This window comes from Pezoporus occidentalis, unplaced genomic scaffold (assembly GCF_034315485.1).
Source record: "Pezoporus occidentalis ecotype Australia unplaced genomic scaffold, CSIRO_AGI_Poc_V1 ctg97, whole genome shotgun sequence".
NCBI classification, from domain to species: domain Eukaryota; kingdom Metazoa; phylum Chordata; class Aves; order Psittaciformes; family Psittacidae; genus Pezoporus; species Pezoporus occidentalis.
The window spans coordinates 2,172,493-2,200,206 of NW_026916336.1; the positions used below are offsets into that span (position 1 = coordinate 2,172,493).

Sequence of the window (27,714 nt, forward strand, 5' to 3'; positions counted from 1 at the left end):
TAACCTCATAACTTCTGAGTTCATCCCTTTATGAAATCATGCAGTTACAAACTGAAATACACAGGACCCAATGCCACAGGTGTAGAGCACCAGTTGTTCTAAACTGAAGCTTAAACTTAAGGTGCTAACTGAAAGAAATGTAAACACTCTCTACTGCTCACTGCTCAGTGGCTGACAGCTATCCAAAAACCTGGTTCAGCTCTGCTAGGGGTTATGAGTTCCTTATTTAAACCAGGGTACAGAGGCTGCTGGCAAGGGAGCTCCTCATTGTTCCTGTAAGATCTGATAATAGTTCTGCACAACTCCCTCTTCGACCCTTCGAGGTTCACAAAAACATTCCATGCAAGTACGGACGACAACAATGTGGAAGTCAATGCCATTTTACACTAGGCTTCCCTGTAATGGGTTTGACTCTACCACTGTCAGAAGCTGCCGTAACTTCCAGTTAAAAGGCGGTGAAAAATTGTAAGGCTCAGCTGGTCACGGTTGAGGCTAAAGATGACTGAGGCAACATGATCAGATTGATATAAAGAAAGAATTAAGTAGGGAGCAGTGGAATGTGGGCAGGATTGTATCTGTTTAAGAGCCCACTTCTTCCTTTCCCAAATTTAGATGAACCTTCTTTGAAACCCAGGCTACTCTTGCTCTATATTCAGCTACTTTTGAGTGCTTGAACATTCAGAGAACTCTGAATTTATTGCAACCACTTTCTTTGTGCCAGAGAATAAGGCTTTTCCATTAGGATGTGGACTGTTTTAATCATCCCAGTCTTTTTTTCTTCAAAAGTAATTACTGCAGTGTGTATTAGTATTGCACTTCATGAAATAAATCCATGGATTCCTTAATGAAAAAGAGAGAAAATCATGATTACAGTGTTTGCTGAGAGAAAGATCATTTGTGGAATTTAATTCCTACCCTCGGCCTGGAAACGTCTGACTCAACCTTCAGCAGAATTTGCATCTTTGAAAAGACTGGAGACATAAAGACCCTTCTTATTTGTAATCCAGCAAGCAAGTGCTAAGATCTAGGGATATTTGGTTCCTTTTCATAATTAGTTCCTTTCCTCACAGAAACTATCATCAATGGCATCTAAAAAAGAAAAATAATCCAGCAATGCATCTAATACTTAGGTAGAGACAAACTCATACACAGGCATAATTTGCTCATAAGCTTTAGAAAATATTGTCAAAAATATCCAACTGATGTTTTCTCTTACCTGCTTAGTTCAGAGGTGTCCCCTCCTTTAACAAATCAGTATTATACAGAAAACAAACTAAGCCTAAATAAAGAGGAAATGACACAGATCTGGCTAGTAAGACAACTATTCTGCATCATTAACACAAAGAGGTAATTATTGCTCTTCTCTTAGGAAGCTGCAGCATTAAAGCATCAGCAATCCGAGAGAGATATCTCAGTAACTTTGCAGTCATATGAGTCCTACCACTTTCCAGATCAATATGTATGTAATTAAATGAATACAGTGGAAAGCAAGTAGTAACATTTGAAAGCCTTGCACAATTTATCTCCAGTGAGCAGTGCCAAAAATAATTTTACAAGCTATGAATTTTCTTATGAGTACACAGGAGTAGAACATAGACTTTGTTCCACGCTTACAAGGAGTGCTTTCATTTTCAGCAGAGATTTGAACATATTATACAGAGCTAGCAGTGCAGAACTTGCCCTTAAACTGTCACTTCAGAAGTAATCTTTCTTCACATTATATATTTGCTCTAAAATATTCCATTATCACAAGTTCTGTCAATTAGTTCAATAAATTTCTTTAAAATTATTTGCAAGTTTATGTTAGTTCATATGAACAAATTCGTTAATAGCTGATTTTAGGCCAGCTTAATTTTGTTCTGCTGTCATATTTGAAACATGAATACTTCAGTATATTCAGGTAGCAAGTAATACAGAAAAATGTTTGGTTTAAATTACTGTCCCTCCTGTTATCAATTCATAAGGTGCAATCTTGGACTGAAGTCAGACCTTGACACAGCAGGTATTTCATTCATTCCACTCTCCTGTACTGAAAGGTCAGCAAATTCCTGTGTCGTCGTCCCCCCCCCCCCTCTCCCCAGTTTCTGGAAGTAGCAGGATGCACCTTTTGGAAAAAAGATGCCATTAATTCACAAGTTGCTATAAAATGTGATGCACTCCTTCAAATGAAAACCAACAAACCAAGCAGTAAGGAAGACAGAGTACATGAGGTGAAAAGTACAGATACCATTCAGCAGCAAACGGGAAGAAATACTGGAAACATTTTTGGATTAGAAAATGATACACACAACAAAACTAAAGCTTTACTTTCAAGAATGCCAACAAATGCCAATAATTGGTACTTAATAAAAAAATTGATTGTAACCATATTAGTTGTCAAGTGTTTGATACGAACATTTTAACCTTACTTATCTTCATTGAAACGACTGAACTGATGAAACATTTGATGCACATCTTGGTGATGTGATTTATCTTCCACCCAAGCCAGTTAATAATTTGCATGTTACCTTCAGTTTGAGTATTATGAGCTTTCACTTCAAGATAAACACACTACAGAAATGACCCCAAGGCTCAGAAACAAGAAGTAGAAAATTAGGATCTGGTTTAACTACAGCACACATGAAATTAAAATTAACTAATTTCCATCTTTCGGTCTTACCTTTCCAGTTTTTGAGTGTGGTTAACAGCACGTTTTTAATTGTATCATATAGTTATGGGGGTTGTATTTATTTCTGTACAGTATGCATATAAAATATTTTATAAATCCTTGACATTACTATGACTTAAATATTGTACAAGTATCAATTTTTTTAATGCGCATTAGTGCTTCACTTTACAACTTCTTCCTTATATTCACACACTGAAAAGGGATTTTGTTGGAGAAATTGTGACAAAGTATACTTTATATCCTTAATAAAAATACAGGCTCCAGTGCAATGAATAGCATTATTTTCTAATTTGTTCAAAATACTAAGCATTTATGATATCAACCTCTTAATAGTGAATGACTGAAGAGATAAAGCTTTTTAATGGATGCCAAAGCCAGCAACATTTCTCACTGACAATTTGCAGATCCTTGTGAAAGAACCATTAGCAGGAAATTATGTTATCAAGCAGCCCTCTTTCCATGCTCAATAACACCCATCTGTATAGAGAAATATTATTCCATCGACCACAAAACTGTGTACAAATAAATGATAGAAGATACAGGTTTTCTAAACCATTATTCTACTTACAATGTTATATCCCGTATTAAAATGTTGGAACAAGTCCAGAGAAGGGCCACAAGGACCATCAGGGAACTGGAGCACCTCTCGTATGAAGATAGGCTGAGAAAGTTGGGGCTGTTCAGCCTGGAGAAGAGAAGGCTGCGTGGAGACCTCACAGCAGCCTTCCAGTATCTGAAGGGGGCTATAAGGATGCCGGGGAGGGACTCTTCATTAGGGACTGTAGTGACAGGACAAGGGGTAACAGGTTAAAACTTAAACAGGGGAAGTTTAGATTGGATATGAGGAGGAAGTTCTTTATTGTGAGGGTGGTGAGGCACTGGAATAGGTTGCCCAGGGAGGTTGTGAATGCTCCATCCCTGGCAGTGTTCAAGATCAGGTTGGACGAGGCCTTGGGTGATATGGTTTAGTGTGAGGTGACCCTGCCCATGGCAAGGGGGTTGGAACTTGATGATCTTAAGGTCTTTTCCAACCCTAACTATTCTATGATTCTATGAAAATATTAATCAGAGTAAATAACACTATTTCCTGGCTAATCTGCTTTTTGAAATCCTGTCTAAAGGAAAAGAAGCAGCTGCTTGTTCTTTTCTTTTTCCAGACCATACAATGGCCACTTTACAGTGCTTTTGCTTAGTTTTAGCCTTCAATATCCTTTGGCAAAACAGAAATCTATTAGTCTGCTCTTAATTAAGAGCAGAGAGCATTAATAGAAATGAATATCAATATGCATCCTGTATTTGAGAAAGCTAACTTCAAACTCCTGCACTTCTTGACTCAGTTTGTACCATTCAATCACAGAATTTTACAGAGGATATTATTAGAATAAGTGACAACAACCAGAGGTTCAAGGCTCAAGCTGGAAGACGAACGGGGATCCTCAAGTGTCTGATTCACAAGGAAAATTACCATAAAGATGTCCTGCTTTAATCACACAGATTCCTGCTTACTCTCAACCTAAAAAACCCAACCCTTAACACCACCAGCAATCAACATTGATAGGTGCCAGTTTTAACATTTGTTCATTAATATTTGATTCTGCAAGAGAGTCTAAAGAGAAAATTTTGAGAAGAAAAATAAGATGAGAAGATGAGAAAAGAAAATAAAGAATATTCACCTGCGTCCTGCATCAAGTACTTCTAAAAACATCCTCAGTGCTAAATCACCAAACTATTTAAATGCAGAGCCTCTTACAAACCAGAGAAGGCTACAACACTGCTAAGAATTTAACTGTAAGAGATGTTCACCCGTTTTGTTCAGTCAGGAACTGGTGCGTCAGTTGTCTGATAGATGTAAGGTTAGCAGAAGAAGCAGTGATTAAATCACTTGTGAAAGTCTGATGAAGAGCTGACAGGTTTCTGGCTTACCTATCAGTTATAAATGGGAGGGAAAGAGAGGGGTAGGAGAGAAAGAATGGGAATAATTTCACTATATATTTTAAAGCAGTCAAGTAGTTCTCCTCTTCAGCTACGCGAGAGACCTTTTTGCCCTGCAAAAGAAAGCTTCTTCTCTTACATGGGCTTGATGGCTCAGTTTTTTCTTCACAGTTTAAGAAGCTGTTTCAAGCACTAATTGCTTCTGGTTAGGGAAAAAAAAAATATTTATTCATAAGAATGGCTTTCCTCCTTTAAAATGCAGAAAGGTCAGAGCGCTCGTGGGGTTTGCTGTTTGTTTCATATCAATAACAGAAGGCAAAAGCAGACAGCAATGAAGATACCCAAGCCAGCTCTAAATCCATAGAGCTCCAGAAATGGAAACAGCCTGGTTGTCATAGCAGCAGAGCATGATACCTGAGCTAATTACTCAGTCTGAGAGGCAGAGCTAATTAGTCCAGATGCAGCATCATCCTGACACAGTTATAATCCTTCAGAGACCTGGGCACGCATATTGCTGATTAGACATTTCAGCTTGCTTGCAACTAGCTCAGGGATCTCCACGTATCATGCTGTGCTTTACACAAGTGTTCATAAAAAGAAAAGGAAGAAGAGGAAAAAAAGCAAAATTACATTCCTAGAATGGAAACGAGCTGGCAACCCCGCCCCCCAAAACTCTGAACAATGATCTGCAACTCTTCTGCAAGAGAGGGTTCCTGTATTCACAATCCTACAGACCAAATGACAGCATGCGAAACAGAAATCTCAGTAATATGGATATAATTCCACCCCAAGCCAACAGAAAGTTGTTTGAAATATCAGTTTATCATTATGACACCCTAAAATCAAAAAGTTCCTGTAATCTAAAAATAAAAACCCCTAAACTAAGTTCCTGACAGAGAAGTAAGAAGATAAACACACCACCACCTGCTTCACAGACTTTCAATACTGTGGATAATAAATACCTACTATCAACAGAGCTGTTTTTTCCAAGGACTGGAAACAGCATTTATTTGCTGGTTTTCCTGGGAAAAAAAAGTATTTGAATACTAACTTCTCCATCTTTCTTAGGTACTGTCTGACACAAGATCCTCTCTATACGAGGGTAGGAAACAAAAAATGAATAGGTGAATTTATCAACCCCTGTTAACCATGTTTTCTACCACAGAAATACTATGTAGCATCATGGAGAAGACTACACAGACAAGCTGTGAAAGGCAGGGAGTTTTGTTGGTATTGAAGAAAGGAACAGCAAGACAAAAAAATGCTTAAACTATTTTCACTTCTCTGTAATCAAAATCAACAAAGGCAATAAACATACATATTGAGCAGGAAAACTAGAGGAGAGATGGCATGAAGAGTGATTTTAAGTCTCATGCAACTCTGATTATTGAATTTAAATGCTTTGAGTAGTTCAATACAATAAGCTTCTAATTTGTACCAAATGGCCCTTTAAAACCCCTGAAAGATTACTGAAGTCATACTAAAACCATGTTTTAATGGACATTATTGTATGAATCGGAACACATTATATAGAAAGCAACTGATTAAACAGACACTTCAAAAGAGCTGACAAAAGACAAAAATGCTTGAATATTTGGGTTACATTTATTCAATTTAAGTTGCAAAAGTCTCTTAAGATCACCTGCAAAATTAAATCATTTTACAATTTTTTAGTATTAATAATTTACATACCATGCCTGCTCATTCATATTTACAAGAGATCACTTCTCATTTCAGGAACATCTCTAAACAAAGCTGGAGAATGCTAAGAAGTTCATTGACGCGTACGCACTGGCCAAGAGAATGGGATAAATATATAAAAATCAATGTTTCTCTGAACAGAAAGATATTTTTATCAGGGTCAATACCATTGCTAAATAAAACAGTTTGGTGCCTAAACCATTTCAAATTCAAGTCAGAAACAGACATACGCTCTTTACCTGCTTCAAACCTTTGAAAGAATGTCAAGTTACATGTATTTTATACATATTTAGCTATCAAATAATCTTAAACACTGTTAAAATGGTAGATTTATAAATCTAGCATCACTTGCCGAGTTTCCTGAGGAACCTTCTCCCAAGTGAGCTGTCCTCCTCCCTTCAAGTTAATGATCAGAGTTAGATATATTATCAGTAAGCATTTAGATCCAACACTGGGAAAGAAGTCTGGACAATCTGAAACAATGTTAGTGGAGCCAACTGAAAAGAAGAAAATTAAGGACTAATAAGGAAGATAAAGCAGCCGTTGAGCCAACAGATAAGGAGCTGTTACTTAGCAGAAATGGAAATAAGCAAGAACATCAGCAAAATCTTTAACAAGAAATTAAAATGACATATTACAGCATATAATCTTCCTACAAGAAAGGTGGTCTTCCTCACAAAACACAGAACATCCACAGATTTCCATATCTCAGTTCCATTAAAGAGAGCTCAAATACGTGTTCTACCCTCAGCGCTATCAATAAAATTCACTCTCTTCTAATGAATTCTTTACTTATTCTAGAAACAAAGCATCCTACTGGGAAATTGGAAAGAACAGAACTGGTTTACATCTGTTACTGTCCCCACTGCAAAAAATTTAACACTAAAATAAATCGCTCCCAACGCACTATAAACTCAGGGAAGAAGTAATTATTGCTTCCTTTCTCCCGTCATTGCTGTTCAGGACTAGAAGGCCACACTAGAGCAAGCTCAGCAGAGAGATATCCCTGAGGGTACAAGGCAGAGTACTGCGAATAGAGAGAAAGTCACCATTTAAAAACAACAGGAAAGTAAATGACATCAGCCACTTGAATCGCTGCTGCTTCACAGCCAATAACAGAAAGCTTTTCTGGGAAGCAACTGCTTCAGCAGCATATGGCTGACAGTGGGCATTCAGCCTGCATCAGTCAGTAAGGGGAGGCTCGCAAAAATATGAATCTTCTGAGATTGTCAGAGTGCTGCTTTCTCTAACAGGGAGAAAGAAAGGAAGTAGAAATTAGAGACCAGCAGGAGAATGAAGATATTTATGACATGCCTTCACCAAAAGCTTGCATCAACAAGAATAAAAACATATGGTCAAGAATCCCTTTGGTTTAATGCTACCCAAATTCTTCGAAGGCAGCTTGTGGGTTTGGGTTGTTTTTTTTTTAGCATATACACCTTTAGGAGAGTGTTGAAAAAGCAAACAGAATACAGCTACTTTTATGTGAACTGCCAGACAAGCCTGAAAAATATTTTAGGGAATCTGTGTGAACAGTACAGACACTGACACAGGCTGGCAGTCTAAACCCTGAGCTTCACAGAACGCTTCCAGAGCTTCCACAAAGTAAGTTTGTTTCCATAAGCTATGATAAAGGGTTGTGGAAGCTGCTGATAATTCATATTTCTTTTCTCTGATGTACCTGAGACTTCATTATTAAGAAAGAAGGGACTTCTATCCAGATGGTTTGGTATCTAAAGTTGTATTTCTGTATCTGTTACAAAATAAAGGAAAAGAATTTCCAAATTGTGTGTAATTTTCAAATTCTACTCAAGGCAAATTATAGGAAGCATAAGAAACAGTAGTTTGGTTCTGGGAGCTAAAGAGAGAGTAGAGCTCTGCCCTTTCCTCTTTTCAAGACTGAGTTAACTGAAAAAAGACAACACATGTAAAATTCATTAGAAGGTACAGTGTGGCAACTGAATGACACAAAGACTGCCACATGCCTGGTCATGGAGACTGCTTAAATAAGGTATAAAAGGAAGGCCACTTGCTGCTGACTGAATAAAGTATTTCAATAGAGAAAGAAATAAGATTGGTGCTTCATCGAGAAGAATTCTTTCTTGGTAATCAAAGTCAGCTGAAGTCTGACTCCTTCCTCTTCAGTTTAAAAAAAAACATCATTCCTAGAAAGAAAGAAAAATATCAAAGTTAAGGTATCGCTACACCTACTAATTCTCATAGCAAAAAATTAGGGAAGAAACAGGAGGGGGAAGTAGAGATACGCCTACCTTGATTAACAGGTCTTTTGTCTCCTTTTGCTGATGAGTAGAGTGTCTCTGTAAGGATCTGTACACTTTAGGATGATGACAGGGAAATGAGAAAAAGAAAGGGTAGGCCCTTGACAAACAAGCTTTAAATAAAATTATTCTTGAACGTAGACAACATTTCTATATAAACCATGCATACAAGGAGTACCAATCCATGTGTCTCTCACACCTTTACCAGCATTTGTACTAAGACATTTGTATGACTATCAGATTTATTCCATACAACTTGTTTCCAACGTTCTGTACCTCGACATCCTGAACACTGGATAAAGAAGTTGATTAAATCCAGAAGTGCTATGTCCCTGTCTTGTTTATATGATTCAATCCAGTCGTCCACCACAGACTGTCAAGAAAAAAAGAATACTTATCAGAGACTCTTAAAACAGTGTTTTATTACAGGCAAATGACTTACTCTTTTCAGAATATAATTTGATAACAGAGCATTTATTTTTTATAATCACACATGTGTACAAATTCAGAAATCTATACACCTTCTCTCAGGGTGGAGACAGAACAAATATTGTTAGAGAACAGAACTACAGGTATCATTTGCTGGTACTATAATTGTATAAACAGAAGTTCAAACTGAAATTATAATCATTCCTCAAAACTCTACTCATGGAATTTAACCAGTTTCAAAATTGTATTGAAAACAAACGGACAAACAAACAAACGTGGTGATTCTGCTCAGAATGACCAACATTATTCCCAGAAAACTATTAGTAGAAACACTTTGGAATAAAACCTGATCTTATACTGCAGAGTGAACTTCTTAGTATTTATAAAGGCCAAAGCAGTGTTATCATTTATTCAAAAACACCGTACATAATTCAGGAAGATAGAATGCAATAAGGAATACATTCAAAGTAAAAAAAAAAAAAAAAGTAAGCAGAAGTTGGCCTTACAGGGCCTGAGAGTCAAAAAGCCATCTGAAGCACAGTATATGAAGCTGAGTCACAGGTTCAAACTATGCTAAGTAGCCAGGAGATATTTTTATAATCACTGATATGCAGGAGTAGCACACAGTCATTATCATGAGTAGTAAGAGGGAGGGGGACAGAAAGCATACAGGTGTCAAAAATGTTTATCATTTGTCAATACTAGTCTCTGGGGACAGAAAACATGCCTGAGCAGCTTAATGAGAAAGAACACTAAGCGAATTTTGCCAATCAACATGAAAATGCAATCATAGCATCAGAAAGAGTTAATGGCAGATACATATCAGCTGAAAGGAATGCAAAGCCTATTACTGCCTCCCATACAGACACTTCAGACTACAAAACCCCATCAGACCTGTGCAGACCCATGATTTTTAAAACTCCAGATGTAGGCAAAATGAAGCAATGATGACAAAGCAAACAAAATAACTATGGAAACACTTAAAAACTGCTCTAGATAAGGCTTGTATGAGGTCCATCTTCAGCCCACTTCATGCTTAAGGAAGACAAGTATGGCTTTTTTTCCATATGACTACAATACAGTATTCCAAGTTCCTCAGTTGCATAAACACTGAAGGTAATAAATTGTGTATATTTAATGTAACCAAACACCATATTTTAATCATTTTACAAGGGAAAAAAAAAAAATCTTTACTGTTCCATACATGCAGCAGCATTCATTAGGAGAAGCTTGATCATGCTATCAGAGCACATCTTGCAAATGGATTATTCCATTTTGGAAAGTCCAGGTGTACAGTGAATTTGTATAAACTTAATTTAAAAATTCCTCAACATGCGCCCCCCACCACCATCCCCACGTAACCAGCTTCCAACCAGGCTGAGAAAGAATGAATAAGAAAGACAAAATCCAAACAATTCAGCCTCTTAGAAAAAAAATGGCCTCTTGCTAAACCAGAAGATACAAGGATAGGATCTTGATCTTGAAAAATCCCTCTGCAGTTTCTAGCTTATTCAAACACAAAGTCCCCTGATAACCAGTGCAACTGCAGTAAGTGTATGAGAAAAAGGAAGCAGAAAAACAGTTGTGTATGTACTAGAGACATACACAACTCCATGAACTGAGAGCCAAAACACTTCATGTTTAGAACAGATCACTGTACTCTCTCTTAACCCAAGACAGAATGATACTATCAGTGCTATCAGTATTATGTTACTCAACAACCAGCATGAATCACTGAACATTCAATTTGCCAGGAACCTAAGTCCTTACAGGCTTTGCCTACCAATACACACACATGCCCAGTAGGAGAAGGATTCTTATGAAGAGGTCCATCTGCTAATTAGAGGAAATTAAAAAGAAGGTCCTGGCCTCTAATTAATCTTCATACAAGTTGAGGAAACACAAAGCAACAGCACAAGAACAGTTATCTAGAATGCTTCGCTGTTATTTCATCATGAAATTAGACCTGTTGCTGTAAGACTCAATCTTCTCAATCAATCAGCAGAACTCTCCACAGAACATAAATACAAGTGTAGCCAAATACAAAAATTATTTACTAAACCAAATATTGACACAGCTTAATGACCAGACTGTTGGTGTACTACCAACTTAGAAGATTTGTTTGAACAGCTACATCACCACAGATACCAGAACAACAGGCGATTGCCAGCAGCAATTTTTTTCACTGAAGAAAGTAACAGCTGTGCTGGATGAGACCACAGGTCACTTGCCCAACAGGGCTTATGCACACAAGAAAAAGCACAAGAATAGGGCAAGAATACACTCATACTTCCAAGTTACTTGCCCAGATCCTTACCATATTTCTTCTCTAATGACTGTGTCTGTCTAAACCATAAAGTTTTAGAACTATATCATCTTGCAGCAATGTGTCTCAGGGGTTACTATTCACTGCAAAAAAAGAAAAACGGTTTTCTTTTAAACTTGCCAATTCCTAGATCTATTTGATGTGAGCTAACAGAAGAACAGAAAAGAAACCTCAAGTCCTACTTGTACTTCCCATGGTTCCACTTGGTCACCTTTTTTTCAGGTAGGATACCCTACTCTGTGCCATGTGGCTTCCACAGAAATACTTCCATACCTTTATCTTTGCTCACTCTTGTCAGAGATCTCTTAACAGTTTCTGAAGTCTACTCTATTCTTCTTTGAGCCTGGGAAATCTCAGATGCTTTCCCTTACTGTTAATAACTAGTTTACCAGCATCCATGCACTCTCCACATCTCTTTCACCCAAACATTCCCTGTAGAAGTAAGGCTGGCCTGAGAGACACCTTTCTACATTCAGTCTACCCCTGTTTCTTGCTATAACATACTGCCCCTTTAGCTGAACCACTACAACTTTTACTGGCAGATGATATAAATATCACCAGTGAACCCATCTGGACTTTATAAAAGGGGGAGCAAATGGGAGGAATATCTTTCAATTTGTTTCTGCTTCTTTTAAACAATTACTTGATTTTTGCAGCATTACCTCAAACCCACAGCACCATTGCAGCTCATCTCCTTCTGCTATTTTTGTCTCTTAATAAAAAAAGAAATGCAAGAGATGTGCTATGTCCCTGGGCACTAAGGGTCCACTCTATCCTATCTAGTACATCACTTGTATTTTCAACCCAGAACCGTAATGCAATTCATGCAAAAATAAAGACAAGCAGATAACCTCAAGACTTGTGGACCAGTCTTGAAGCAATGCAGTCTTTAGGGGCAGCAGCAGATAAAGTCCCACAAATTGTTGTTTACTAGTCCCGAAAGATGAGAAGGGTATTTTCAGTGTATCCAAAGCAAAGTAACACCCACAGATCTACAGCATTCAACCCCTCATGCACACTTGGCATGCTGCTTGGTAAATTTTGTTAGAGATTACAGTTTAAGGCAACAGGAGATAATGAAGCCAGACTACATATGCTACAACAGTTGGAACTTAATCAAACTGCTGACTTCTGATGTAACAGAAAAGAGCTAGAAAAACATTGAAAACACTAGCATGAAAAAAAGAAAATCACACACATAAAACCTAAAATAGAGACAAGTATCAACTGAACCAAGAGAAAAACAGCAAATACCAGGAAAAAGGTCGAATAATAGCGAAAAAGAAATCAAACAACAGGCAATAGTGTAGCAAATGAGGCAATGAGCAACCACTGCCAGAAAAGGAATTCTTTTGCATAAAAAACATTGAGAGCCCTATTAAAAACAAGGGTTTCTAACCTTTCACAGGCCACAGCACACCCCCCAGGATGATTTTATCTTGTTAGCAGCCTCCATCCAGTCACCCTGTCTTTTAAGAGCTTCTCAGACATAAGCAAAGAGCAAACTCAGGGTGAACGCTCACGTTTGGTCCTCCCCTTGCCCAGAGATATCATGCCGTGGCCACCCCCCATCATCTTAGGTAGAGGTATTAAAGATAACAGGAAGGGATCCTACAGGTACATAGCAACTAAAAAACAGACTAGGGAGAATGTAGGCCCCCTCAGGAAGCTCTCAGGAGAACTGGCTACACAGGATTTGGAGAAGGCTGAGGTTCTGAATGACTTCTTTGCCTTGGCCTTCACTGCCAAAGGCTCTGACCGCACCACCCACGTCTTGGAAGGCAGATGCAGGGACTGTGAGAATGAAGACCGTGGGCCCACTGTAGGAGAGGATCTGGTTCGAGACCATCTTAAAAATCTGAACGTGCACAAGTCCATGGGTCCTGATGAGATCCATCCGTGGGTCCTGAAGGAGCTGGTGAATGAAGTTGCGAAGCCGCTGGCCATCATATTTGAGAAATCACGGCAGTCAGGTGAAGTTCCCAATGACTGGAAAAAGGGAAATATAACCCCCATTTTCAAGAAGGGCAAAATGGATGACCCGGGGAATTACAGACCAGTCAGTCTCACCTCTGTGCCTGGCAAAATCTTGGAGCAGGTTCTCCTGGAAGGCATGCTAAGGCACATGAAAATCAACAAGGTGCTTGGTGACAGCCAGCATGGCTTCACTAAGGGGAAATCCTGCCTGACCAATTTGGTGGCCTTCTATGATGGGGCTACGGAACTGATGGACAGGGGTAGAACAGTTGATGTCATCTACCTGGACTTGTGCAAAGCATTCGACACTGACCCACATGACATCCTTGTCTCTAAATTGGAGCGACATCAATTTGATGGATGGACCACTCGGTGGATAAAGAACTGGCTGGATGGCCTCATGCAAAGAGTTGTGGCCAATGGCTCAATGCCTGGCTGGAGACCAGTAACGAGTGGCGTCCCTCAGGGATCGGTGTTGGGACCGGTCTTGTTCAACATCTTTGTCGCTGACATGGACAGTGGGATTGAGTGCGCCCTCAGCAAGTTTGCTGATGACACCAAGCTGTGTGGTTCAGTTGATACACTGGAGGGAAGGAATGCCATCCAGAGGGACCTCAACACACTTGTGAGGTGGGCTGATGCCAACCTCATGAGGTTTAACCATGACAAGTGCAAGGTCCTACGCCTGGGTCGGAGCAATCCCAGGCACAGCTACAGGTTGGGCAGAGAAGGGATTCAGCGCAGCCCTGCGGAGAAGGACCTGGGGGTGCTGGTCTATGAGAAACTGAACATGAGCCGGCAGTGTGCGCTTGCAGCCCAGAAAGCCAACCGTATCCTGGGCTGCATCAAAAGGAGCGTGACCAGCAGGTTGAAGGAGGTGATCCTACCCCTCTACTCTGCTCTTGTGGGACCTCACTTGGAGTATTGTGTGCAGTTCTGGTGTCCTCAGCATAAAAAGGACATGGAACTGTTGGAACAAGTCCAGAGGAGGGCCACGAGGATGATCAGGGGGCTGGAGCACCTCCTGTATGAAGACAGGCTGAGGAAGTTGGGGCTGTTCAGCCTGGAGAAGAGAAGGCTGTGTGGAGACCTCATTGCAGCCTTCCAGTATCGCAAGGGGGGCTTAGGGATGCTGGGAAGGGACTCTTCATTAGGGACTGTAGTGATAGGACAAGGGGTAATGGGTTAAAACTTAAACAGGGGAAGTTTAGGTTGGATATAAGAAGGAAGTTCTTTCCTGTTAGGGTGGTGAGGCATTGGAATAGGTTGCCCAGGGAGGTTGTGAATGCTCCATCTCTGGCAGTGTTCAAGGCCAGGTTGGACGAGGCCTTGGGTGATATGGTTTAGCGTGAGGTGTCCCTGCCCACGGCAGGGGGGTTGGAACTAGATGATCTTAAGGTCCTTTCCAACCCTAACGATTCTATGATTCTATGATAACTGGGAAGCACAAGATGTGCAGTACATGTGCTGCAATACTCTGCCAAGATGCAATATATACATGCTTTTGGGATTCACCAAATTCAGTGCACATGCAGGAAGAAAATGCTCCCTTGACCACAAGGTTATGAAGCACAACAATTGGGAAATTGCATTTAAAACTGTGTAGCTTTTCATCTTCATTACCAGATTGGAGTGGGGCAAGGAGTACTGGAACTTAAGCAAGGTAAAAATGATCTAGCTCAGTTACATAGGTGAAATCTCAGTATTACTCCAGTAAAACCCACATGACCCTCTTTACTCTCTCCTGTCAGAAAACAATAAGACATATATATACACACACACATAAACGTATATATGTACATACATATATATGTATACACACAGATGCACCACATCTCTGGATCAGTCTGCATAAGAGATCCATACAAGTACATGTTACAAAATGAGACTCTTAAGCACTGTTTTTTAAACCTGAAAATGCCTTTAATCTTAGGAGAACTGAGTGGAAAATCAAGGTCTGCAAATAGCAGATGATGTATGGTACAAATACAGTCAGCAGAGAGATTTTCAAAAGCCCCTATCTGCTTTCAAGAGAATCTCACAGTAATTAATTCTCCAGTGGATCTGCTTTAAGAAATATCATGAAGCATAATATGAAGAACATGCCAAACAGGCAACCCTACAGAAATGAGAAGCTGAAAGAAAGTCAAGCAAGTAGCAGAACAGATCCACAGTATGAATCAGCAACCTAAAATCAGTCAAGGAGACTTGCAGATATATTGACCTTACATCTCAAAGTGTGCTAGAAGACAAATATGAAGAGAAATAGCAGCCGGGATTGCCAGTAAAGGTAGAAGTCTGATGCGGTGAATGAAATAATGAAGGTACCGTGTTACCTCCTGGAGGCTTTACAACTACAAAATCATATCCCTTCAGTGCGAGAACATTGGTACATTTAGGAGCATTAAGTGCTACAGGAACCACAGGGACTAACTGCAGATGATACCTTGCCAGCTCATGCAAAATACCACAGTCCCACTAATTATTAATGGAAGCTGATTTCAAAACCAGCTATTTCACAATTAAATAAAGTAACAATCTGGCAGCAGTGCTACTACCACAAAGTGACAACAAATGACAGTATAGATGAAATGCATGGTCAAGTGTAAAATCTGAGTCAACTGTAAACCAAGGCAACAAAAGTATAAAGAACATTTAAATAACATGTCATTTCATACAACTGATCATGGACATGCTTCATTTACAGTGAATATGACAGAACAAAAGAAGACTCTAGAATGGATGCGTAGCATGTTTACATTAAAGACAGGCGAAGAAAAAAAACACAAAATCAAAGCTTATGCTAACATCTTCTGCCAAAAAAACAAAGTTATTCAAATGAAATTCAAAGCTTACTAAACTGAAAAAGGAATGTGAAGTGAAATTAAAGATCTCAATTATCTGTACAAAGAGCAGCCCAAAGACAAGACAGGAGTTAAAAAATGTGCTGGGTTTTTTTTTAGTGAACCTGTGCAGGTTTTTTTAAAAACAATAAAAGTCATTTAAGGTCAAATTTTGTGAGAACTGAATAATTCCATACACAGTTATTGGGGAGAAAGTAGTTCCTCACACACGAGAGTACTTGCAGTTTAAGACTGTGCATTAGACTTTGGGATGACTGTTTAGTTGCATTCCAAATTGCGGCCAGTAAGTCTAATATATACTAGCAGAAAAACCTCATATAAGGTTAAGTGAAAAAATAACTGTAGATTATGAAGCTGCAACTTACTATTTTTCCCCTAAAGATGGTCATTTTAGATTATGAGAGTTCATACTTTGCTAACACCTAGCAAACATCTTCTGAAAAGCTCAAATGATTCTTTTTTTTTTAATGTAACAGTACCTGTTTCTTGGTTTTGTCATCATAAGCAAAGATGGGAAAATCCACTTTATGCAGTGTCTACCAATATAACTTCTTTTTCCCTAAAGCAAGAGACTGAAGTAATACAATCCCAGACGTATTCCAAATAAAACTAAAGGATTCATACTGTCCATACAGAGATATCGGTGTTGGGATTTCATATAAATACGTATTTCCATGCAGGAAAATGGGCTTTAAATATTATTACGTAGGGAAATCAGTGCAACACATTTTATGGAACCATTTGGGAGGAAATAAAAAAAAAAACCAAAACCAAACACTGCTGGAAGATAAAAATATTTAGTTCTCTTTTGAGAGTATTGGAATGGCACAGTTCAACTGGCATTACACTTACGCGCATAAAAAGCATTGGGAAAATTCTTCTTTCAAATAGGTTAAAATCATAGGAACTACTAGGGATGAGCGCTCTTAACACAGCAGATCCATACTGCTCAGAGCTGTATTTCCTCACCTGAGTCCTCAGAAATGACAGATGGATCATGCAACAGTCCCATACCCAGCAGGTTTTCTGCTACGGTACAGACTGTTCACAGGTGCCTCTCTCTTACAATCAGGTTACACAACCCTTATGGGGCTGGGGCTGTTTAAGCTGGGGCAATCACGTGCATTTTCAAGATGCCACAAAGCACCAAAACTACTCATACATTGGACATGAGAACAAAAAAAATTCCTTAGAGGAGTGTGGCAACTAAGTCAATTATTCCACTAAGAGAGACCCAACGATTTATTAAAAAACACAATTCAAGTTCCTTTGCTAGCACAATTTGTAAAGGGTTCACAGATCACCCAGACACTTCAAGAAACAGAGAACAAAAGACTTCTCCAGCTTTAAGTATAATAAGCATTTTTAGGTATAAATGTTTTCACAGACTGTACTGCTGGCACATGTGTTCACATGAAGAGCAAAATCATCCTACATCTTATTACATCACAAAGGAAAATACGTGATGTAACGTGTCATGACTGTAGAACAACTCATTTGGTAGTAAGGGACACCCTTCTAATTAATTACTGCTTCATCTGGTGGCTGAATTGTTCCTAGTATAACAAGTATGAAAATATGTACCTCATTTTCATTTTGTTTTTCAACATACAACCAGCATACAACCAAAAGCAAATAAATATCGGGCTGCAGAAGAAATCCAACTAGCAATATGAACATAAAATACCAGTTAAAATGTCAATAATAGCTGCAGTTAGTTTATCCCGTGAACTTTAGGGAATGCATACTTAAACTCCTAAGGAGTTTCTCAGACAGTCTGGGGAAACCCAAAGTTATTATCCAGCCTTCAAGTTGGAGAATACAGAACTGTTAAAATATGACAAAGGACAATTAAATTAAAACATGTCTTTAACACAAAAAACAACAATACTTAAAAAAAAGGCTGTATATTACTAATCTTCAAAAAAACCTTCACTCCCAAAAATGGCAGCAGCAGATGCAGAGACACTATCCAGCAAAGAGGACTTCTAATAGGGACAAGAGACAAACTCAGGGAAGACAAAACCATTAATGCTATGAAGAACACAGACAACACATTCACCCTGAGCTGCAAACTGTCAGACATACAGAGAATTCCCAAAACACATCTTTGCTGACTTACTCTCTTTCTTAATTGCCATCATCAGAGAATGGATATTGGACTTTTGGTATGATACAGTTACAGCTGCTCTGATGTTTTAAGCTCAAGGATATATATATATATATACATAAACACATGTAATTCCTCCTACATAAGGTAGGTATGGTGATGGTTATAAAGTCATCCTAATGAAAATTAAGTCTGAGCTGCTCCCACAGACGAGTTGAATCCAGGAGCTGACCCAGTAAAAAATAAAAAAAAAAAAAAAAAAAAAAAATCCATCGAAGTGTCAGGCTCTAATTAAATCTATTTCTTGGTGTGACTACAGAACACACAAGAAAGGTGTAAAAAACATCAGGTGTGGGAGAAGGTGAGACCAATCTGCTCAACAGCTGCCTCAGTTTATGCAAGATTAAAGCAGGTGTGTAACAAGTCTTTCTAACCAGAACCACTGGAAGGACTAAGGAACATGGGGATTATTTATACTGCATAATGATTATGTGATTAAAATAACTGTGAGAGAAAATTCCAGGGAGTTGAGAGAAGTAAGCAAAGCAAAGCTTAATCCATGCAGAATGCATCAGGAACCAGCTGACAAAGCTGAGCAGTCACTGCAGTTTGCTCTACTGTCTTCTTCCTCCCCTGGAAAAAGCTAGCCCAAGGAGCAGCCTCACTCTCTGGGAGGACACCAGATGCCTTCTCTAAGGCCAGTGCCACCTCCTGCTCCTTGTTCCCAAACCCAGCTTCCTGCTGCAATGGCCACCATACCTGTGATCACCAGGATAGGGGAGCTGAATGATTCTGCAGCAAGACGTGATGGGGAACAATGATGTTCAAAACTACTGCTCTGCCTGTACAGTGGCTAAGTCTGGCCTCCCCTAACTTCTAATTAACTGAAACTAATGTTACTACGAACACAGGAAAAATTACGGTTGTAAAAGAAGCTGTTGGCTTAATAATGGAATGGGTGTAATTCCATGGTCTGAGCTATGAAGGGAAGTAGTATACAGACCATAATTTCTGCCCTAAATGCTACAAAAATATCATAATTACTGAAATTATATAGCATATGCTGTATTAACAAGAAGCATAACAACGTATCAGTATGGAAGAACTTACTATCTTGCATTTTCTTGACCAGATCATCAAATCTCAAAGTGTCAGGAAAAGGCGCTTGATGTACTAAGAATTTCAGTCATAAAATAATTGCAGATAAGGTGTTGATAACCGAACTTCACCCAAACCTGATACATTATGAACTGGAAACTGGGGGAAAAAGAACAAAAAAAGAGCACTGCTGAAAGTGGGGATAGTATTTCCTTTATCTCTTCCATATTATTTCCAACAAATCAAAGGTGTAATTGTAAGGATACATATCCTTTATTTTTGCATGTAGTAATCTTGAACCTGTCTGTCTGCAACAGACAGGTGGATAAACACTGAAAGTGAGTATAATATCAAAAATATTGTTAACATTTCAGAACTATTTTAAATTAATATTAATGAAGTGTTTTTAATCATTTCAGGTAATCAATTGAAGGGGAAAAAGCAACTGATGATGCTCCTGTTCTGATACTCAAACTTTCTAGCCAGTGCAGTACTGCAAACAAGATTCACAGCTTGCCAACATGAGGCTAGTAGGTGCAGAGATGACAAAAATATGAGAAACTGAAATGTAAAAAACAAAGAAAACCTGCTGTAACAGGGTAAGCAGTGCTGCAAATACAGCTTTACTCAAATAGGGAGGGAGCCTTTTAGGACTCAAATCCACTCATGCCAAGGTGCGCAGACAAGAACAATGAGTAACCACATACATTCCTGATTTCTGGTGGCACAAAGAAAACTCCCATTTCAATACACTAGAAAGCTCTCTTTGTATACATATCCTAAAATGCCTGTTGGCATACTTTCACCATACTTAAGCTGAACCATGTCTGACACCAAGATTACTTTTATTAGCTAGGCAAAGTAGAGGGTTCAGACTTTTTTTTCCTAACCTGTAGTGAACTGATTAACATCAGTTAAGGGTAAATGGCAATGCATATGAAGTGAGACAGTGAGGCACTGGCACAGGTTGCCCAGAGAAGCTGTGGCTGCCCCATCCCTGACAGTGCTCAAGGCCAGGTTGGACAGGGATTGGAGCAACCTGCTCTAACGGAAGGTGTCCCTGCCCGTGGCAGGGGGTTGGAACTGGATGAGCTTTAAGGTCCCTTCCAACACAAACCATTCCATGATTCTACGGTGAATAGGAAATGTATTCTTGTCATAGCAAATTAGATCTGAAGTAAAACTTATTTTAGAGCGTTAATAATTGATAATTTTGGGAAGTGGTAATTTCTAGAGTCTAAGAAAAAGGTTATTTAAAATAATATTATTGACTCTATGTAGTTAAATATATCTATAATAAATTTTCATTCCCAAAAGTTGCTAAAAATATTTTTAGGCCCTTTTTCCATTATCACATTTGCCTAGTTGCAAGATCTTACAAGTTATTAATAAGACTTATTTCCATAATGATGAAATAAATTGTAGAGTTTGTAGTAAATCTGACAAGCTATATTAAAGGTATTTCAACCTGTAGTGAACTGATAACATCAGTTAGGGGTAAATGGTAATGCATGTAAAGTGAGACAGTGAGGCACTGGCACAGGGTGCCCACAGAAGCTGTGGCTGCCCCATTCCTGGCAGTGGTCAAGGCCAGGCTGGATAGGGTTTGGAGCAACCTGGTCTAGTGGAAGGTGTCCCTGTCTGTGGCATGGGGCTGGGACTGGATGAGCTTTAAGGTCCCTTCCAATTCTAACTATTCTATGATAATACTACAGAATAATCAAGGAATAGATTGGTCATGCTTTGGTATTGAACACCTCTTACAATTACCAATGATTCTCTCTGATGTTCTGGGGGGGGCACAAATTCCCTTTGCACACAAGAAAGCAGAACACTTTCATGCTTGGTTTGACCAACGTACAAGAACAAACTTCATTATAGCTAATTGGTCACAATCTACTTAGGAGAAATTTTCAGACTGAAGCCTTAGCAAAATTTGAGATCGTCACACACTCTGTTTCACTGCTGGCTTAATGCTAGGGTCAGAGACCAATACAGAAGTATCCATGAAGATTTAAACTACAAGTTACCCTCTGTATTGGGGCCTCAGCTGGAGGAGTGGAGGTTCAACCACACCCTTAATTCCCATCAGGTTCAAATCAGGCAGTTTAGGACATGAGAAATGGCAATAGTCGTACCTACAGAAGTTTAGAGAGGGGGAAACATAGTGGATATAGCTATCTACATAAAATCACTCTAGGAAAAAATAAATAAACAAGAGAGACAAATGAGAAAAAGCAGAAGAGTATTATGCTTGCCTAAGAAAAAAACCCATAGAGCCTAAAAAAGCTCAATGACAAGTCTTAATGGACTAACAAAACGTACACAAGGAAACACGAACAGCAGGTCACATCACAGTTCATATATGGCAGCTGCCAACATAAAAACTTTTTAAGCAACTAACTGTACAAAATGTTACAGAGCAAATTAAAAAGCAGTGACAACAACCCAATACCAACTTAATGCGGGTATCAAATTGATTTATAGAATTCAAGTAAGATTTAACCTGAACACAACTAGCACTTCATAATAGAGGCGAAGATTTATATGCAATGAGCAGCTCTGAAGTTACATATATTTGAAATACAAAATACCAACCTAACTTTGTTTCCCTGGAAGAACCAAACAGCAATAAGCCTGAAGAGAAGAATTAAATGAATCCTGCTATGAGAACCAAAACAGAGGAGAAACTTAAAAGAAGTGAGAATTGAATTCAGCTACAGACTTCCAAGAGTTGGCAACACAAAGCCAGAAAAATCTAACAACTAAAATAAATCCTGAGAGCAAACAGCAGGAGCAGATAGATCAGAAAACACATGATTCCCATGTAATCTCAGAATGTATAAATGGAATTTTACTGGGTTTTCATTGCTGCAAGAAAACTTAAGAGCACTAAAAAAAAAAATGGAGGTTCACTATTACAGGGAAATAACTAGATATTGAGAAATGACAGGTTCTGACAAATCCAAATATATGTAATTTATCAGAAAATTGGCAATACTGACAAAACTCCTAAATTAGCCACAAGACTAGCATCCAAACTATGAAAAAAAAAAGTGCCAAGCACTCCCAATTGTTACATCAAAATCTCTAAGCAATTAAGGAAAAAGTATAAAGATGCTAGTAAGTTTGGTTGGATCTACAGAACCTTGGTTTCCCTTGATTATTGTCCAGAAATGCAAGTTAAAAGATATTAAATAAATTTTAATTGTATCCTCTTTCTCACTATATGGTTTCTTTCTCTTTTTTTCCTTTCCTTTTAATATATTTTTACCAATAGTAGAATTTGCAGAGATGCACAGGTGACACATACTTTGGAAATTATGGTTCAAGTCATTTATGCCTGTTTGTGGCCCAGGCCTTCAAATAGAAACTATACTAAAAGAGGGGAGGTTCAGGGTTAGACGTGAGGAAGAAATTTTTTGCAATGAGGGTGGGAAAATCGTGGCACAGCTCACCCAGAGAGATGGTGGATGCATATCCCTGGAGACACTCAAGGCCAGGCTGGATGTGGGTCTGGGCAACGTCATCTAGTTGAAGATGTCCCTGCTCATTGCAACATCCCTTCCAACCCAAACTATACTACGATTTTATAAACTTGCCTATTCCTTTACTATTTGCTTATCATTTCTCCACTGCTTAAAATATGCTGTTTACTTCTTTCTCATATATGCAGGTGGGGCACATTTTAAGCATGTGTGTGCAAATATATATTTACACAAATATACAGACACACACCCTTCTATATCGGCATATACAACAGTAAATTTCTCAAAACAATTTCTTTGTATTTGAATTCCAAAGCTCTCTTAATGCATGCATGCAATTTCCTTTTAGAATTTCATCTGCGAAGACTTCTTCTGATGGCATCTCTTGAAAAAGATGAAATGTAGCAAAGTCAATTCCACACACACACATATGCAGACTCATCCAGTATCAAAGCACTCACTCATTCCTCTTCATTTGGCTCCTGCAAATATCAATAACTCTAAGACAACCCATACTACATAAAGCATATTGTATGTTCTGTACCACAGTAAAACCAGAAAATAGACTCCAGATGTTTCCTCAAATCCTGCCAAAAACGAAATTTAAAAAAGTGTTGAAACCCAAGCAAAGTTAGAAGGAAGCCCTGACTTAAAACATACAGGAAGAAGAGGAACAAGTAACCTGTAGCTTTGCTAGGAGTAAATTTGTTCTGTCTTCACCTACTAGATAAGAAGGGTCAATCTCTATTAACTGTAAATACAGCAATTATAAAGAATGAAAATTCTCATTTTCTTCCCATTTATTATTTCTTTAGAATGACATCTCAGACCTTCCACAGATTTGAGACTGGGAAAAAGCCTTAAACAGCTTTCACTCTTTTGGAAGACTAGATTCCTTTGGGAGTTAATTATACTGAAAATGGGACTTGGTCCCTAAATGTTTAGAATTTGCCATTTTATCATGTCAGTTAGCACCATAAAGCAAAATGAACTGATACTGCATGAGTCCTTTCTTGTTGAACTGCAAAGTAAAGGAGGTTTGCTTAAACAATCCTTCAGTAGGAATGACTGTCAGCTTTGCACTGCACAGGATGAACAGTGTTTTGGGCTCACTGTTACTCCTTTGAGTGGCAAAACCAACAGGCAAAGCCCAGTAGCTTCTTAAAAAAAGAATAAAAGTACTGTCAAGACCAATTATCTGTAGAGATTCTCGAGGTGGAACTCATCTGGCCTAAGAGATCCTGTAAGACCTCTGAAACTGATCAAAACATAAAGGAGGAAGAAACACTTCCAGAGGCAATTCACTACAACTATCTCAAGATAATTAATTTACAATTAAAAATTTGCCTTCAAGATGTGTCCATCTTTGTCCCTTAGACACAGAGGAAGTCCAAGCAAATTGTTTAGCCTTCATCTGCTGCTCTGGTGGGGACAGCAAGAAGAGTACAGGGAAAAATACTCAAAGCTGCTTGTGTCAGCAGGTATTTTTGATAAAAAGAAGCAAACAAAAAAGCCTTGGATCCATCACTAATATATATTTTTTCCTCATATAAAACTTATTATAGGATACTTTTTAATGGACTGCTTAATAACCAAGATGTATTTTCAATTTGGAAGTAATGGACGAAATAATGGAGAATTTGAAATACGTAACTTTCTGATCTGTCTCTTGTCTTTCAGAATTATATATGATAGTGCTCAATCAAAACACATTCTGTCCCTTCACTTTATCATATGCAGACAGGCTAATGGACCAATACAGGGTATAAAAAAATACAACTGTTTACAAAAGCATAGCTTTATGTCCTGCAGTCAAGATATATGGAATTGCGAAGGGATGACTTAATTGGTTATTTTACCTGCATGGCACTCTTTCCAAGCTTAACCACCTCAAATAAAGTGACAGGGTCCCCTTCTCCATTCTGCTGAGGGTGGCCATTAGCTCTTCCACGACTTGCTCCTCTGGCTCCAGATTCAGAACGACCCTTGTCCGCTGGAGACTTTCGTGGTTTCTTAGTGGCAGACTGGGCAAAGAAAACCAGCAGAACAAAAAATCTATTATAGCTCTATCTGAAATCATTCAACGTATCTTTATACATAAATATTACACATATTTATACACTCACACATGTATACACACACAAGTATCACAGAATAAGCCAGGCTGGAAGGGACCTCAGGAGGTCTCCAGCCTCCAGCCTTTCCTGCTCAAAGCTGGAAATTCAACCAGGTTGCTTAGGGCTTTATCGCATGAGGTACCTATGTTTTTATTCATCAGTAATTGTTGAGGAACAACTTAAAAGCCACTGTCATATCATGGTAAATAGTGGTGACTTCCCAACATAGGAATATCAGCTCATGTCAGTACCCGGATTAGTCTTATTCAACACAGACAGTTGACAATATGACTAAAACTAGATAAACGGTAGCAAATTGCAGAAAGCAAAAGTGGTTTATGCTGGCACACAAAATCTTTTAGAAGAACTAATGATCTTTGGAAGACAGTAAGTTATTAAAAATGCACTTGTCATGTTAACATTCGGTTTCTGTATTTTTATTTTTATGCAATTTGTATAAGAAATTGTGCACATAATGAGTCGGCTCTTCAACTCAAATCACTGGATTTATACAGCCAGTACACAGATTTAACAGATAATCATAGCAGCCCCATGCTTCAAATTTTTATGAGTTAGGACATTTTCCCTGTGAATCTAAATTATTTATTGTAAATTTTCACTAGATTCTTCAAGCTTACATCAGGTGGTATAGATCCCGCTTGTAAGAAGTCAGCCAGTGAACAGTTTGCTCTGAATTTGGCTTTCTGGAGAAAATAATGCAGGACTCTTGCTATGATCTTACTTCCATATTCTGTTTTTCTCCCTCCTGTGAGGCTGAGAAAAGTAAAAGCTGCCATCTTCCACAGAACTATGAAGCTGTTTTGAGGAATTACATCAAAGAAAACAGCATGCAAGCAACCTGAACATTACATTTAGAACAATATCCTCCTGGTACCATTTTCTTGAATATACTGGCAGATGGATTCTATTAAAGCTTTTCATAAAGAACATCAAGTCAGTGTTTTTGGTTGCATCTTCCAAATGCAGACACATTAAGAATACTCCTGCAGAGGAAAGGGATCACATTTCTTGAAGAGAACTGTAGAAGACAGACCTGCAGTCTAGCAGGTCCTTACTTTAAAAGGGATCACAGCTGGTGGAGCCAGAGTGCTAAAGGAAAGGGCAAGGCAGAGTGAACTGCAACTGCCTCTTGCAAGACTTGTGTACAAATGCAAGCTGGAAAGCTTAAAATAATGGAACAATCTCTGCGAGAAGTTTTGTGGATAACATCTGCACTTACGATCAAAAGAATAGGTGCTCTCCCTCAATGAATTTTTAAACATATGCAAAGCTGTCTTTATCAGCAAGAAAACTATCAATATGTGACATGTTTGAGCTCCATTGAGCTCCAAAGAGACATATGATCACTACTTTATAAAATGGAAAATAATTAGAAGTAAATTATCTCTTTTGAGATACATAATTCCTGTGCTTCTCCAGTCTGGGTGACAGTAAGCCATAAGCTCTTCAACTAGCTACAAGGACTGCTAAATGAAACAGGAGTGCAAGTTGATGACCTCCATGGAAGCTAATGGAAGCCCTCCTATAGTCAGTTTTCTCAACATATACTTCAGTGGGAAACTCTAAACGCTGCCAGGATGAAGGGAAAACAAGGAGGAAGTGGAAGTGAAATGCACACATCCAAAGATACCTTGCTACTGGAAAGGAATAAGAGCCACCTACATGGCGTGAGTACCATGGATCAGCATGCACATACCCCAAATGAGTAATCACAAGACATGTAAATGCTCAGTTTAAACTCCACTTTTGTCAGGCACCTTGGGAAAAAGGGGTGCTCTGACCAAGACTCTCAGTTTGAATTAGAAGGGTGGGAACACCAGTGGGCTCTCAGAAGAGAGAAATAACTGAAAGAGGTACTTCTCACAAAGTAACTGACAAAGCCAGATTCTTCAAATCCAGGTAAAGATCTCAGTATCCTGGACCCAAGTTAACACCAGTACTGAGACTACCTGAATAAAGTTTCTCTTTGGTATAGATTTTCTTTCAACAAACAGAACATCTCTCACAATGCAGGAAACAAGTCTTCCATTTAATAAAAACCATTCTGCATCCAGACTGGGGTAGCTTAACTCAGATGCAAGATCTATACTTAATCCTTTCTCAAGATACAAAATAAGCAAAAGATCCTCTGCTAAGACACCAAAGGAAATCCAAAACTAGAACATTCTGAGTTAGGCAAGGATTAACATTTTCAGGTGGAGAGGTACTAGAGAAGGGGTGTCCACCAGACTTCCACTCCAGAGCACTTCCACCCAGTAGGCATATGACAGGAAGCCCAAGATCAACCCCACTCTGGAGTATAAATATGAAGCAAGTCACACATGGGTCCTCAAGCCTCCAGAAACTGCCTGGTACTCTAATTACAAATGTCTGCAAGTACAAGGGCAGAACTGAGGAACTGGCATTATCTTATTAACATACAACACTACAATGCTGTTGTCAGACACGCGTAGTGTCCCTGAATATACAGCAAGAAACTTCTCAGGCCATCCTGACAGATCTGAGCTTCATACAGGTTCCTACCTCTGAGTACGAAGTTGAATAGGTAAACCTATTTCAAGAGGAGATTTTTTCATGATGAGAACAACCAGCCATTGCAATAATCTCCCTAGGGAAGTGGTAGATTCCCCAGCGTTGGACACTCCAACTTCAGCTGGACAGGATGCTGGGCCACCCTGCCTAGCTCGTCCTTTGCCAAGAAAGA

At 38.8% G+C, this 27,714-nt stretch overlaps 1 protein-coding gene across 3 annotated transcripts in view; it reads right to left on the reverse strand.

Moving 5' to 3' along the window:
* The window catches only part of STAG1 (STAG1 cohesin complex component), a 182,561-nt gene that overhangs the window by 99,230 nt on the left and 55,617 nt on the right, over positions 1–27,714 (reverse strand). For all 3 annotated transcript variants that reach the window (XM_062606574.1, XM_062606575.1, XM_062606576.1), the window contains 2 exons: positions 24,732–24,896; positions 8,857–8,953 (listed from right to left, as the gene is read on the reverse strand). In XM_062606574.1, the coding sequence (XP_062462558.1) occupies positions 8,857–8,953; positions 24,732–24,896 (262 nt within the window). The remainder of the gene's footprint in view (positions 1–8,856; positions 8,954–24,731; positions 24,897–27,714) is intronic.